The sequence below is a fragment of the Peromyscus californicus genome, unplaced genomic scaffold (genome assembly GCF_007827085.1).
Source record: "Peromyscus californicus insignis strain IS unplaced genomic scaffold, ASM782708v3 Scaffold_14__1_contigs__length_90479793_seg_2, whole genome shotgun sequence".
Taxonomy (NCBI): domain Eukaryota; kingdom Metazoa; phylum Chordata; class Mammalia; order Rodentia; family Cricetidae; genus Peromyscus; species Peromyscus californicus.
The window spans coordinates 51832192-51846191 of NW_026294436.1; the positions used below are offsets into that span (position 1 = coordinate 51832192).

The 14000-nt window shown below is 40.8% G+C and overlaps 1 protein-coding gene across 1 annotated transcript; it reads right to left on the minus strand.

The window, feature by feature from the left end:
• Positions 1–2217: 2217 nt before the first annotated feature.
• On the minus strand, positions 2218–13724 carry LOC128109309 (flavin-containing monooxygenase 5-like). Its single transcript, XM_052736509.1, is given in 9 exon segments — positions 2218–2578; positions 3848–3923; positions 5099–5448; positions 7255–7454; positions 8878–9020; positions 11933–12095; positions 12556–12622; positions 12624–12733; positions 13590–13724. Coding segments are annotated over 9 exon segments (1605 nt in total).
• Between the last annotated feature and the right edge of the window lie 276 nt (positions 13725–14000).

Genomic DNA, 14000 nt, shown 5'->3' on the forward strand with positions numbered 1-14000 from the left:
CTGTTTGTTATGCATGTAGTCAGTTAACTCTGAAATAGCTTTCACTACTTAGAGTTATGGTAGTGGATTTTTTTGGTAGTGGATTTTACCCAAGAAGGGGGAAAAAAAAAGCCTTGCTAAGTTTCAAACCATTGGTCCTTTGGATATCTAAGTCAACACTCTGAATGGGAGAAAAGCAATGAGCCATTGTGTGGCCTTTCCATAATGTAACACTGGAATTTTAACCTAGAATAATGAATATTTTTATCCTCTCCTACTCCCCATATCTTTTATTTTTAAGGCAATATACTTTTAGTTTTGGGCTCTGAGGGGACTAACTAGACAAATGATCCTGTTTGTTGGATGTTACTAGGGTAAAAAAATGGGGAAATTTTTCTGTTCTAAACCACATATAAACTTAAAGTTTTTGATGGGCGTTTAACTTTTCACTTTTGTAAATTGCGATTTTCACAATAAATTACATCGTGTTGGGGGTGTACGTCACAGTTAAAATACTCAACAGGAAGTTCAGAGATGAATGAGGATGTGGGAAGCTTGCCCAGCATTGTTTCTCACGTTGAACTCTTCTGGCTTTGCTAAAGCCTGTACAGCTCCAGGGCTTCAGGCAAACGTTTGTCTGTGTGCAGTGGACTTAACGTGGTTTACCCAAAACTGTCCGGATCCCCAAAGTGAGTCTTTTTGAGGCCCAGATCTTTGGTAAAAGGTGACCTCCCTTATGGAAGCTGCTCATTCTTGTTCATAATTCCTCAAAAGGGCTGGAGCCCCACTCTATTATATATTGAGAGAGACATACAATTAAAATAGCAACCGCTGAATTGTAAGTAACTTTTTTCCCAGAGATTTTCTGAGATTCTGCTCCCTATGTTCATTAAAATATATGTTGGTTGTAAAAATATTTTGTAAGGTGTTCTTATATTGGCCCACTATCCCCAAAACACTGATCATAATTAAGTTCACTATGAGATGGGAAATCAGGTCACAATGAATGTGTGTTGTCCTTAGGCTACACATGTCTTCAAGACATTTTTGTTAAACATAACGTCTCATGAACCTCATCACTTATTTGTCTAGGTTTTCTTTTTTGTGGTTTGGCTAATAAAAACAAATGCTGAATTTGTGGTCTACCTGTGGCACACATATAAATCATCACACGGGTGTGCCTTTTATTTTGAAATGTCTTTTATTGTGAAATTCTCAAACTTACAAAAGCTTAAGGGATAATACAATGAATATTTTTATAACCTTTGCCCTAGAATCACCATATATTTAAATTTTTACTTTCCTTCCACACCCTCACAAAGACTTTTTAAAAATTAATCAACCATTTTAGCCAACTCGTTCAGCACATGGCATCTTCTGCTTATGAGGGTCTTTATTTATAATCTTAGCACCCATTGATATTATCATGAATTCAGTAAGATCACATAAAACAGTGCACATCAAGATTTGTCCAGTTGTCCTAAAACTGTCCAACCACATTTAAACCTTGCGTTTGGACTATGCCTTCTTAATTTCCACTATTATAGAAAGATTTACTGATATTTTTATTTGATAACACAGACTTTCCCCTAGACTGTCAGTGAGATATCTTGAGAATGTTTTACTATCTTTATTTCTCTGATTTTTTTTCATGATCACATTGAAGTTAAGCACTTTTTGAAAGACCACGCAGTGTTGGACTTTTTAGTTAAGCACTTTTTGAAAGACCACGCAGTGTTGGACTTCTTACTGTATAATGACCATGTGAAAAGCGACAGACCTGAGTTTTCAGCGTTGTTTGATCAGTGAAAGCGGTGCCTCTCAGATTTTCCTCATCTGGGGGAGATATTCTGAGGCCATATGATGTACTTCTGAGCATTGTGCCTGGCTTAACCTTCCCTGTACCATTGTTTATTTATTGAACCCCACTTATGATGTTCCATACCATCATGTTTTGGGTAAACTTATAAGGCATGTCCTTTCACCTCTGGAATAAAGTAGAAACAAGCTGTGATATACATAATAAAGATAATAATAATAAGCTGTTTTCAAACCCCTTCCATATAAAGCTCTTGGGAGAGTCATAACAGAGTAGCTCTGTTTTTATTTAAATCTCTGAACGTTTCCTCGTCAGTCTAATGAACATCTCTCCCCTTATTCTCACTTGGCGCTGAAGCGTGCATGTCTAATAACAATGACGGTTCTCTCTAGTGCTTGCGTCTCTCTGTCAGTGTGAGCTCAGGAATATATCACTTGCATGATGACTAACACGGGAACGAAGAGAAAGATGACAGCACAGGTACATCTGACCCAAAACAGACTAGAGGGCGATGCCTCAGGGTGTTTGAGCACACGGGTTCTCAGGGGTTTGAGGATCCGTTCTCTCTGAGTGAGGATGGCCGCCCGAGCCCCAGCCCATTTCCCTGGCCCCTGTAGACGGTACTGGTACGGGGTGCGGGGTCCCCAGAAAATCTCCTTGGCCAGCTTTGTGTCCCAGAGGAAGAGAGAGAGCAGGCTGGGTTTGACACCTAACTCCGAAGCGATTTCATCCATGTAGTCGATGTACTGCACTCGATGTATGCCTCTGGGGCTTTTCACAAACATGGAACGAGAAGAAAATTACTCAGATGCCTGGGTTAGATTTCACCCCTGAGTTTCCAGTGGGCTTTGTTTCTTCTTTGTAGCGTGTTTATTTTCTTCTATTCACAAATCATCTATCTTCATTTTGTACACATGCTTTACTACAGGTTTTAAGGATAAGCCATATTTTACTGACATCTTTAAGCTTCCCAAAGGAACCAGTAAAGTGACATAAGCATAGAAATTGTTGAATGAATGATTAGATTAATTCTTGGAGAGATATGTGTCCTTTTTCCAGACAGAGAGTCCAGTTCCATTATATAAAAGTGATAGGCAAGAACCATGAGTTGAGTAGAACACTGTGATAAACTGCACTGTCTATTTCATGGTTCCTAGCTACATAAAATATCTTGTTATGTATTAATTTCTGGATACAAATTATGCTCTGGAATACTCTTAGGCAATAGCAACTTGGTCCACAAGCTTGGAAATTTAGAAGCCCTTGGCTAAATTTTTCTTGAGTAAAAGAGAAACAAAACCAATATTATAGACAACTTATGAACTACCAAAAGTTTTCAAAATGTTTAAAAGACACTAATAAGTATTTTTAAAATATCATAAAATGTAAATGAGCATCTAACTAAATGAAAAAGTTAGTTGGGTACACAAACCAAGGCATAATAGAACAGCAATAACCCATTTGTTAAGGCAAAAATTGAATTCATGAAATCCGGAAAAGGAGAATTGGTGTATAATGTATGATAAAGGTAGTTTCTTGAAAAAGAAAACCAGATAGTAAAATAAGCACATTTCTTAAAGTTATGAACTTGTGATAAGAATATTTTATCATGTCTCTGGTTTCCCTAGGGACGCTCTTGAGGAAAATGCCCAGAGTAGCTGATAAACCAATCAAAATAACCGTGTATCTAGCTACCAGCTACTGCATTAAAATGTTTGTTTTTCCCCTGGATTCTGAATTTATCTATTTATTAAGTATTCTTCTTACAAGGAGTGATTGACTGCCTTCTGTGGGTTTTTTTTTCTTTTGTGGTCTGTTTGGAGACTGCTGGTTGCGTAGACTAGAGCATTCTGGAGTGGTTCAGTTAGTGTAGGGACTCGTGCTCCATTTGCTGGGCGTTTTTACACACACACCCTTTGTGTCATTGAACAGAAGCAATCATATCAGATCATAGTGAAGCTTAAAGCATGTGAAGAGAAAAACAAGGAGTTCCCTCTGGACAGGTGTCATTGACTTTAACAACAACCAAACTCCCCCAACCAAGCTCCTTAGTCCTTCTCCATTTTCTGTTTCCTTCTGCTGATGGCTGCCAGCATGTCACTCTGTGAGGGTAACTTTTTCAGTCCTGAGAAAACAAGACAGGCTTTGGAGGACAGTCAGGAGGACCAGGTAAGAGAAGCAAACAAAAAGCCTGGCTCTGAAGTAGAATGGTTATAGCCATCGAATCTCCATGGAACACACAGTCCAAGTCATGTATGGAAAACTTCCCAGAAGGCCATTCTCTTCCAATCAGCTTTAGGCTATCAGCAAGGGGAGTCAGTTTTCTCTCACAAGAAAAATCGGTTTCTGAGTTGTTTTTTTTTTTTCAGTTTAAAAGTATGCTTAAAACTCATGACTATTAAACATTCATGTTAATATGGCTTTTTGATCAATACATAATATTTGCATATATTTATGAAATATGATATGAGGCTTTAATTCATGTATATATGGGGTAATAATGAGCTCGGAATAATTAACGTATCTGTTACCTGAAACCTTTCCATTCCTTTTAAAAAGTTTTTAATTAACTTACAAAGTAGTAGGTTTCCTTAAGCAGAAGCGCAGAGATAAAGTTGGGCTCATGCTACCATAGTGATGGTGGGGCAGGCATAATTGATGGTGTGCAAGTAAAGGCCATAAGAGGAGGCGGAGAGATGGCTCAGCAGTGAAGAACACTTGCTTCTCTTCCAGAAGACACAGGTTCAGTTCCTAGCATCCACATTAGGCCACTTGTAGCCATCTATAATTCCAGTTTCAGGGTTTCTTAAAACACTCCTCTGGGTTCTAGGAGTACATATACATACACTGGTACACATACATCCACTCAGGCACACACACATACATATAATAAAAGAAAAAAATTAAAATTAAAAAAAAGCCACGAAGTCGTTTGCCACTATGAGCAAGTTTCCCCTGTGAAAGATAGATTGCTCACAGGATGGACAACTAGGCTGTTCGTTAAGTTAAAGGGACAGATATGAAAGATAGATTGTAACCCTCCTCAGCTCCCCCTTTCCAATAGATCAGGGCTGTTAGCCACTCTAACAATAGAGCCCCCAAGTCAGCTGAGGGATCTCATTTTTCTATGTTAAGATTCAACCAGAACTAGAATCACGGGGAACCCAGGCAAGTGCTCTACCACTGAGCTGCAACCTCTGGCCTTGGCAGAATAGGGAATAGACAGAAGAGAAAACTAGGTGCCCTTAGCATCTGAGTGTGTGATCAGGAGCACAGTTGCGCCTGTGGAGACCCTCATACCTGCAAACACACGTGCAACCCATTGGCTTTGGAGCTCTGAGGTGGGAATGGCGGTTCCCACTGGCTGGAGGATGCCAATGAAAGCTAGGGTTGGCTTCTCCAACTCGGGAGGGAAGACAAACTTAAACACTGTGTGTTTGCTGTCCAGGATCTCAGAGTTGTTATCCAAGAAAGGGAAAGAGAAGGTGTAGCCCGTGGCAAAGACGACAACATCCACAGCCTCCTCAGTGCCCTCCTCAAAGATGGCAGACGTCGAGGCGAATTCTTTCACGTTTGCTTTCACCTGCACTTTCCCAGTAATGATGCGATTTGGCAGGTCGTCGCTGAAGATAGACTGATGATTGAGAAATCTGCATATTAAGGAGTGTAATAATATGGAACGAGAATGAATGTCCTCATAAAGAAGCTGAGGTTGTTAGCAACTAGAAAACCACAGCAGTATTTCAATAATTTTAATATTGTTTGCTACCCTCTCTGGACACCTGATAGTGCTTACTGGCGACGAACTAGGTTTTGGAGTCAGAATGGACTTTATACTTATTCTATTTTTTCTCACTGTGACTTTCTGGACAGGTCATGAAACAGTTTATTCTCAGCTTCCAAATCTGTAAGATGGTAATAATAACATAACAATTAAATCAGACCTCACTAGTCAAATCATGGTAACACTGTTTAGGTAATGGGATTTTTTTTTTCCAGAAGTAAAGTTCTTCAATATTGACTTAGGCATTTATGTTTGGGATCATGTAAAAATTGACATAAATTGGTGACCAGTCTCTTTTAAGGGTCCTAAAAGGTATAACTGCATGACTTTAATATGAAATCTTCACTGGGAAATCGTTGTGCTTAGTGACACACAAATGTTGTGATTATAAAGTTGAGTTACAAACTTCTTACAGAAAGCCCCATTTTTAGGTGTGCTTCATAGATGACACATTTGTCTTCTATCTTCTTTTACCAGGATCACACACCCAATATCATCAAACCAGGCAGGCTCTTACTCGGTAGCTCAGGCTGGCCTGGAAAGCACTGGGTAGTGCAGGCTGCGTTTGTACTTAGTTTTGCCACAGCCTCTGGAGTGCTGGGATCATAGGCATGATCCACTACGCCTGGTTTGCTTAGCCTTTTTAAACACAGAAATCGACGTCGTGTGGGGAGGGAAGAGGACCAAGAGACACCAAATTCTAAGTGTCAGGCTGGGGTAAAGCACCAGGAAATGAAACAGAAGGAGAATATCTATGGAACTGGAAGAAGCAGTGAAGAGTGAGAGGCGTGAGAAAAGTAGACAGGACAAGAACACTGGATTGGGTGGAATGGGTGTGAGGAGGAAGAGAGAGAGTCGATCCACAGATGTCATCTGAAACCACGATAGCTCTGGGAAGTAGGGCTTCATGTGGTGGTGAGTGTGGATGGTATAAGTGCATGATGGGGTGATGGAAGAACAGACCAGAACAGCCGAATTCAGATATGCCTGCACTGCATGAGTGTGGGGTGGTCAGAACTATGGATGATGAAATTGTCCTAGCTGACATGAAGGTTACTATGGAACCATACGTGTAAATCCAGAAGATGAGTAGAAAGCAGTTGACGGGTGATGGTGGAAGAGGTAAGTGACAATATAAAGTGTCACAGCGAGACAGGGTGAATAAGACTGGTGGTCGAATGTAAGACTGCTTCACCAATGTGTATTCCACATGCATTCTTTTATAGCTCAGTAGAATGGCCAGAACACCTAACTGGCAGGAAATGACTTCGGCATTTCCAATTAAGATAAATTCTATTAAGACTCAGAATGTCACCCTTTAGTTTTTATTCCACACACCTACCTTATATAATCACTGACTGGCATTGTGTTTGTTTTTTTTTTAACCATTTGTTTTAAATTGTATGTGGTGACGTGTGTGTGTGTGTGTGTGTGTGTGTGTGTGTGTGTGTGTGTGTGTGTGTGTATGCAGTGTCCTTGGAGGCCACTAGAGGGCATCAGATCCCTAGGACCTGGAGTTACAGGCAGTCATGAGCCTCTAGATGAGGGTGCTTGGAACTGAATTCTGGTCCTCTGCAAGAGCCGTAAGCGCTACTAACTGCTGAGCCGACATTCAGCCCTGGCAAAGCAGCTTAAAAATATTTGCTTGTCTTAAATTCGGTCTAGATCTTACCTGTGTTTTGCCTGCAGTCCATAATTGGCATGATCAAACCTTGCATTTAATTTATTCTCTGCCCATCTGTTGATCAAGAATGTAAGATAGAACCTTTGGATGTTTCTGTTATAACGGGTGAAGAGTGTGGTGTCCAAGGGATTCCCATTATCCCAAACTCGGTTCCATATCCATGCCCCTTTCCTTGTGCTGAGGAAAACCTGTGTAGAGGAGTGGTCACCCAGTAAACCTTTGTTTCTAATCATATTGGCCTAAAATTCTGATAGTTTCGCCAAGGAGGTAGGATTAACTGCTCACGTCACCTGCCTGCTTCTCTCCTCTTATGTTGTGAACATGCCTAGTAACTTAGCAGCTTTTCAGCTCACTTACTGTTTGTCATGGGTCTTCCCCTACCTGTACCAGATGTCTGAAATGTGTTAGGTTCCAGAATGTGAAGACTTTATCCCAAATAACTGACTACATTGGGAGTTATAAGTTCACCCACACGTTCCCTGAAAGCCGCGTCATTCTATAGTCCACGCTGATGGAAAAAGAGCTGAACACAAAGTACGTAGTAACAACCAAAGTGAATGGGGAAAATTCACTCTGCAAATGTCCTCATATTTACAGACGGACAATTCCATACAAATAGTATACCGTCACAAAACCCAGAAAATACCTATGAAGCTCTGCTTCCTAGTTTGAATCATTTAACTGAGATTTTGAAGCAGGATGCAGCTTTTTAATGAAGACATAACCACTGTCTTGCAAGGTCATAATCACAGAGATTTATGATTCATGTATTATATACACAAAGCCTGGTGTGAGTCAGTTGACCACAGAATGGCTGATTATATACTGTGTGGGCACAAAGCATCTGGTGTTTGAAAACTCATGTGTTCTTGGGCTATCTTGAATTAATATCAAAGACTAATTGTGAATGGAATGATGGAGAGTGACCTTCCATGCTCCCTAGAAGTCAGCAGCATTTGCAGCCGAGAGGGCTACTTGTTTTTTCTTACTCTTTATATTCTTTTTTTTTTTGGTTTTTCGAGACAGGGTTTCTCTGTGTAGCTTTGCGCCTTTCCTGGAACTCACTTGGTAGCCCAGGCTGGCCTCGAACTCACAGAGATCCGCCGGCCTCTGCCTCCCGAGTGCTGGGATTAAAGGCGTGCGCCACCACCGCCCGGCCTCTTTATATTCTTAATTAGTGAGATCCCAAGGACCTGCTGCTCTGTGCATAGCTATTCATTCATAAGTCAACAGAGTACCTTCATTCATGTCCATGCATATTGTTCTCTGTAAAATCATGTCCGCTATGAGCACTTGGGATTTTTCTGTAGACTTAATTTCAGTTTCTAAATATTTATCTCCCCAGTGCAGCCACATGTAGATAATTCCAGTAATTGACTCTAGTTGGCTATCTTTCGCAGCTCATTCTTTACGTAGAAGAATATCAGTATTTAGGTATCTTTCTATTATTTCCTTTATATATGTCCAGAGGAAAATAATGCATAATTGCCTTTCTCAGCTTTCAGCCAAAATAGGAGAACTGCTGCTAGAGCCAGAGAGAAAGCCTAGACTCACACTCTCTGCAGGTATCAAGGTTACCCCCAAGAGCAGAATCAGGGTAGGACACCAAACCTGTTCAGCAACACGGCTGATCTCGCCTGCCACATCTGCTCCAGAATTCCCAATGCCGATCACGACCACTCTCTTCCCCACAAAATTGTCTGGGTGCTTGTACTCCCAGGTGTGGAGATGGCTGCCTCAGAACTTGGTGATTCCTGTGAAGGAAGAGTCACATCCCCCAAGTCACAGGCAGAAGTGGCAAATACGCATGGGGCAAATTTCGTTCCTAAACCCTAAGTTCATGTTTTATGCAAACCCCCTTCTCTGATCTTGGCCATTTATTGCCAGTGTTACAGAATAGGATTCTCCAAGGAAGGAAATATTCATCTGCAGCAACTCTGTGCTTAAGTTCAAAATCTAAGCACATGGATCTTTCTTTCTTTTCTTTTTTTGAGACAGGGTTTCTCTGTGTAGCTTTGGAGCCTTTCCTGGAACTCACTCTGTAGCCCAGGCTGGCCTTGAACTCACAGAGATCCGCCTGCCTCTGCCTCCCGAGTGCTAGGATTAAAGGCATGCTCTACCACTGCCTGGTTTGAATGTTTCTTTTAAAATGTCCGATTTTAATTTGCCCAATATGATCACTCACGCAGCAAGAGGAGGCCATTGACTTTTCATTGCTCTCTGTTTCTCTGGGTGCAACTGTTCATCATTCTCTGTGACTCTGATTATGCATCTCACAAATAAGTGAGCACCTTCCCATGTACAACAAAGACTGTTGTTCAAAAACTGAATGCAAACCACATATACAAATTTGTGACAGTCACATAAAAATAAGTACAAATAATATTTTCTATTATTGTTTTTAGGATTTTTTTTGTGTGTCTGCATGTGAATATGTGCACATGAGTACAGCTGCCTGGAGAGTTCAGAAAACTGTGTTGGGTCCCCTGGAGCTCGAGTTACAGACACTTATGAGCCACCTGACAGGGGTGCTGGGAACCAAACCTGAGTCCTCTAGAAATGCAGTAAGTAGTCCTAACTGCTGAGCCGTCTCTCCATCCCCAATTTCAATGACATTTCTTATTCAAACATAATCAAAAATATTAATATATAATCCACACACAAAAGCATTGATGAGATATTTTGTACATTTTTCTGTACAGTCGCTAAAATCAGATGTTTATTTTATATTGAATGTATGTCTCAGTTTGTGTCAGATATATTTCTTTAACAATTTAAGAAATGGGGAAAGGAATATGGTCAATACGTAAAATAAATGGAAAAAATGTTAATTAAATAAAAATTTAAGAAACGTCCTGTAGGGCAACCTTCCTTTGTGTATATATCACTGCTTCCAGTTTAGTGTTTTTTTTAAAACTATTTAAAGTGTTACATTTATTTTAAGATTTATTTATTTATTATGTATACAGCATGTATGACTACAGGCCAGAAGAGGGCACCAGATCTCATTACAGATGGTTGTGAGCCACCATATGGTTGCTGGGAATTGAACTCAGGACCTCTGGAAGAGCAGTCAGTGCTCTTAACCTCTGAGCCATCTCTCTAGCTCCATTTTAGTGTTTTTATGGGGTTCCTGCGTGTGCGAATGAGCGGGTCTCTGTTTCTTGTGCCTTCTCTCGGGCTCTTTTCCTTCAGTTTGCTTCCTTTATCCAATTCTGATGTGTTAGTGTTTGTTTTATCTCATACTTTATTTCATTTTTATTACCCTTTAGATGCTTGTTTGTTTTCTAATAGAAAAGGAATGAATCTGGATGGGAGGGTCATTGGGGAGGAACAGTGAGAAGTAAAGGGAGGGGAAACCGTAATCAGATACATTATGTGAGGGAAAAAACCCTCTATTTTCAATAAAGGGAAATCAATTAGAAAATGGTTTATTTATTTTTATTTTATGTGTATGGGTATTTTACCTTTCATGTATGTCTGTGCACCACATGTGCGCATTGCTGTGGGGGCCAGAAAAGAGTGTTGTAGCCCCTTGAACTGGAGTTACAGACAGTTGTGAGCTGCTGCCATGTGGGTGTTAAGAACCGAACCCAGGTCCTCTGGAAGAGCAACTAATGCTCTCAACCCCTGAGTCCTCTCTCCAGACCTCGTGTGAGTTGTGTTTCTAGTGCTCAATAATAATACACGGTTGTTAGCTATTTTATTAAATCAGGTCAAATTTTGAATATTAGAATCCTTTTATTTATTTATTAAATTGCTTTCATAAAACATCTATTGATCATGTTTTCCCCCTCTCCAACTCCTTCCAGATCCTCCCTGTTCCCTATCCACTCTAATGTTCTTTCTTTCATTTCATTTTTTTTTAAAGATTGAAAATAGAGTTTAAAACACCTTTAAGACAAAATTAGTTATATCTCAAAACTATTAACCAATATTGGCGTAAAGCCTCTGAAATGTCTCCGGTTTCGTCTCCCTGTTTCGTCATCACTATCCTCCTCCTCCTCTCTTTACTGATGACCCTGCCTTTATTCTCCCCTCAATTCGTCTTCCATCCCACTGACATACCAATGATGTAAAAATATGATCAGGTAGCCAGGCGGTGGTGGCGCACGCCTTTAATCCCAGCACTCGGGAGGCAGAGCCAGGCGGATCTCTGTGAGTTCAAGGCCAGCCTGGGCTACAGAGTGAGTTCCAGGAAAGGCGCAAAGCTACACAGAGAAACCCTGTCTCGAAAAACCAAAAAAAAAAAAAAAAAAAATATGATCAGGTATCTTCTCCACACAGTCAGTCGGTCAGTCAGTCAGTCAGTCAGTCAGGCAGAGACGTCACTTTCCCCCTCAGTGGTTTTCCGTAGACTCTCCATACCCCTCTCTGCCAGCCACATCAAATGTGACTCATTCTCTAAGTTCACGGTCTCACACCCACTGCTTCTCACATGGTTCCTTTTCCAGAAAGGTCCTTCTTCAGGCTTTGTTTGTGGCAGGGACTCTAGTTTCCAGTTTGATTGTTGCGTCCATTGTCAGATCTTTCCTGACTGTTAAGGGAGTGCCTTCCTCTGTAAACATTCCGTGTCAAATAAACCCATCTGCCCAGGTCTGTGACAGTACAGCAATGCAACGCTTGCAGTATTAGGACTTTTCTTGTACTTCATTCAATTAAATACCTGTAAAGTCCTGCAAGGGCAGATACTTCTCAGTGTAGTGGCCACTGCAGACCATGACCCCATCACAGATATATGTTTTCTGCTTTCCGTCAACCTCCACCACAACGTCCCACTGGCCAGAAGATGAAAAATCAGGGCGCTTCCTCACCCTGCACACCTTTGTCTAGGAAACAAGAAGCAAACGGGAACAGCTAATCCTAGAGCACTCCATATCTTCTCCTGTTTCTTTCTCCTTAACCTAGACATTTCATGTTTCCATAAATAACATAGTTATTCCTTCTGCTCAGACCTCCTGGTTCTTTTGGATTTCAATACAAAATCAATAAATGTAGTCCTTCTCAAGGATTGTGGTGTGTTGGGAAAATTATACATTAACTCCTCCCCAATCCAACTCGCATTTTAGTTTTAGTAAAATTATTTGGAAACCAGGCTTTAGGGACACCCCTTGCAACAAGGCTTTTATGCTGAGGAAAAACTTAATATAGACATATATCTTCACTATTCATGAGAGTAGCAGAGACATGGATGGGAAATGCAGACTGAAAATGTGCCCCAGCTGGCTCTGACAGTACACACTTTGCCTAGACCAATGAGCAGGTGGTCGGTGGGCTTTCACTTCTTACCTGGAACTGGATGTGTTTCATCAGCCTGAAGTACCTGGCATACATCCTGAGATACTCCATCATTTTGGTAGTTGGGGTAATGGTCAGGGATGGGGTAGTCGCTGAAGGCTGTCATTTCCTTGGACGTATTACAGGTCAAAGATTTGTATATCCCAGGTCTTCCACTTTCTGGTGTCTCCTAAAGGAAACAAACCAACCTTTGGCTTCCAGAAATTTAGGAAAGAATGCACACTGAGTTTAGGGATGGTGAGGGCTATGATGTTGGACTTATATTTTATTAAAAATTCATATCACTGTTGGGTTCTGTAATAATGCTCAATTGTACAACAGCATTAGACTCTTTTAGAAAGAAGCCCTTAGAATTTTTATGGTGACAGACCCAAAATGACACCAGTAATTCAGTCACTCTAAAAGTAAGATAATAAATTCTTGAAACACAAGAAATAAAATGAAAACTAACAGAAAGGGATTTGGGGTGAGAAACCTGCAAAGGATGAAATGAGACTGTCAGTTTGATTGGCTTGGGAAGAACCTAGGAGATTAACAAAGCATGCCTCTGGTTTCGTCTGTGAAGGCATACCCAGAGAAGTTTACCCAGGGGGAAGACCTACCATGGATATGGGTGGGACAATTTAATAGGTGAGTGGCCGGCTTGGAAGAAAGGGGGAAAGAGCAGAATGGCTGCATTCTCTTTGCTTTCTGGCTGCCTTGATGTGAGCTGCTCAGCTCAGTCATGTCATCCCTGCCCTGACGGACCAAAGCATAGGAAACCATGAGCCCAAATGAACCTGTACTCTTAGGTTGCTTTCCTTAGGTATGTTGTTACACTGACTAGAAAGCTAACAGGAAACAGAGAAAGGTTCTTCATGTACTTGAGAAGTTTCAAGTTTATATGAATAGAAGATAATGCTACTTTGTAAAGAATAGTAACCTTATTTAAAATCTATGTGATCTAATTCATGTTAGAAAGTATCCCCTTCTCTCTCATGCACAGATATCATTATACTTTATGAGAATATAATTTATAAAATCACCTCATATCTCCACAGCCCTCCAATGTCATTTCTTTTTTTAAAACACGTAGGCTCAAGTCCTTCCTCCAAGCAGCTCTTAATGGCGCCCAGTCCGCTGACCCTGGCACCAATGACCACAATCTGTTTTACTTCCATGGTCTCTGAATAAAGAAGAGTTCTTTCAGTTTTGCCTGAGGAGCAAAATCAAGTTCATCACCAGGTTGGTTCTCCCATTAGTGTTAGCAACATTGCCATTTGTTCTGATAGAAATTTGATTTTTTTCTACCATGGCTTCTATTGTCTTGATTTGGAACACACAAGTACACATGCATGTGTGCGCACACGCAAATACACACGTCCACATACTATGTGCACACACAACCACTTAGCCCCACACAAACACTCCTCCAACACAAGATTGTTTGGTCATTT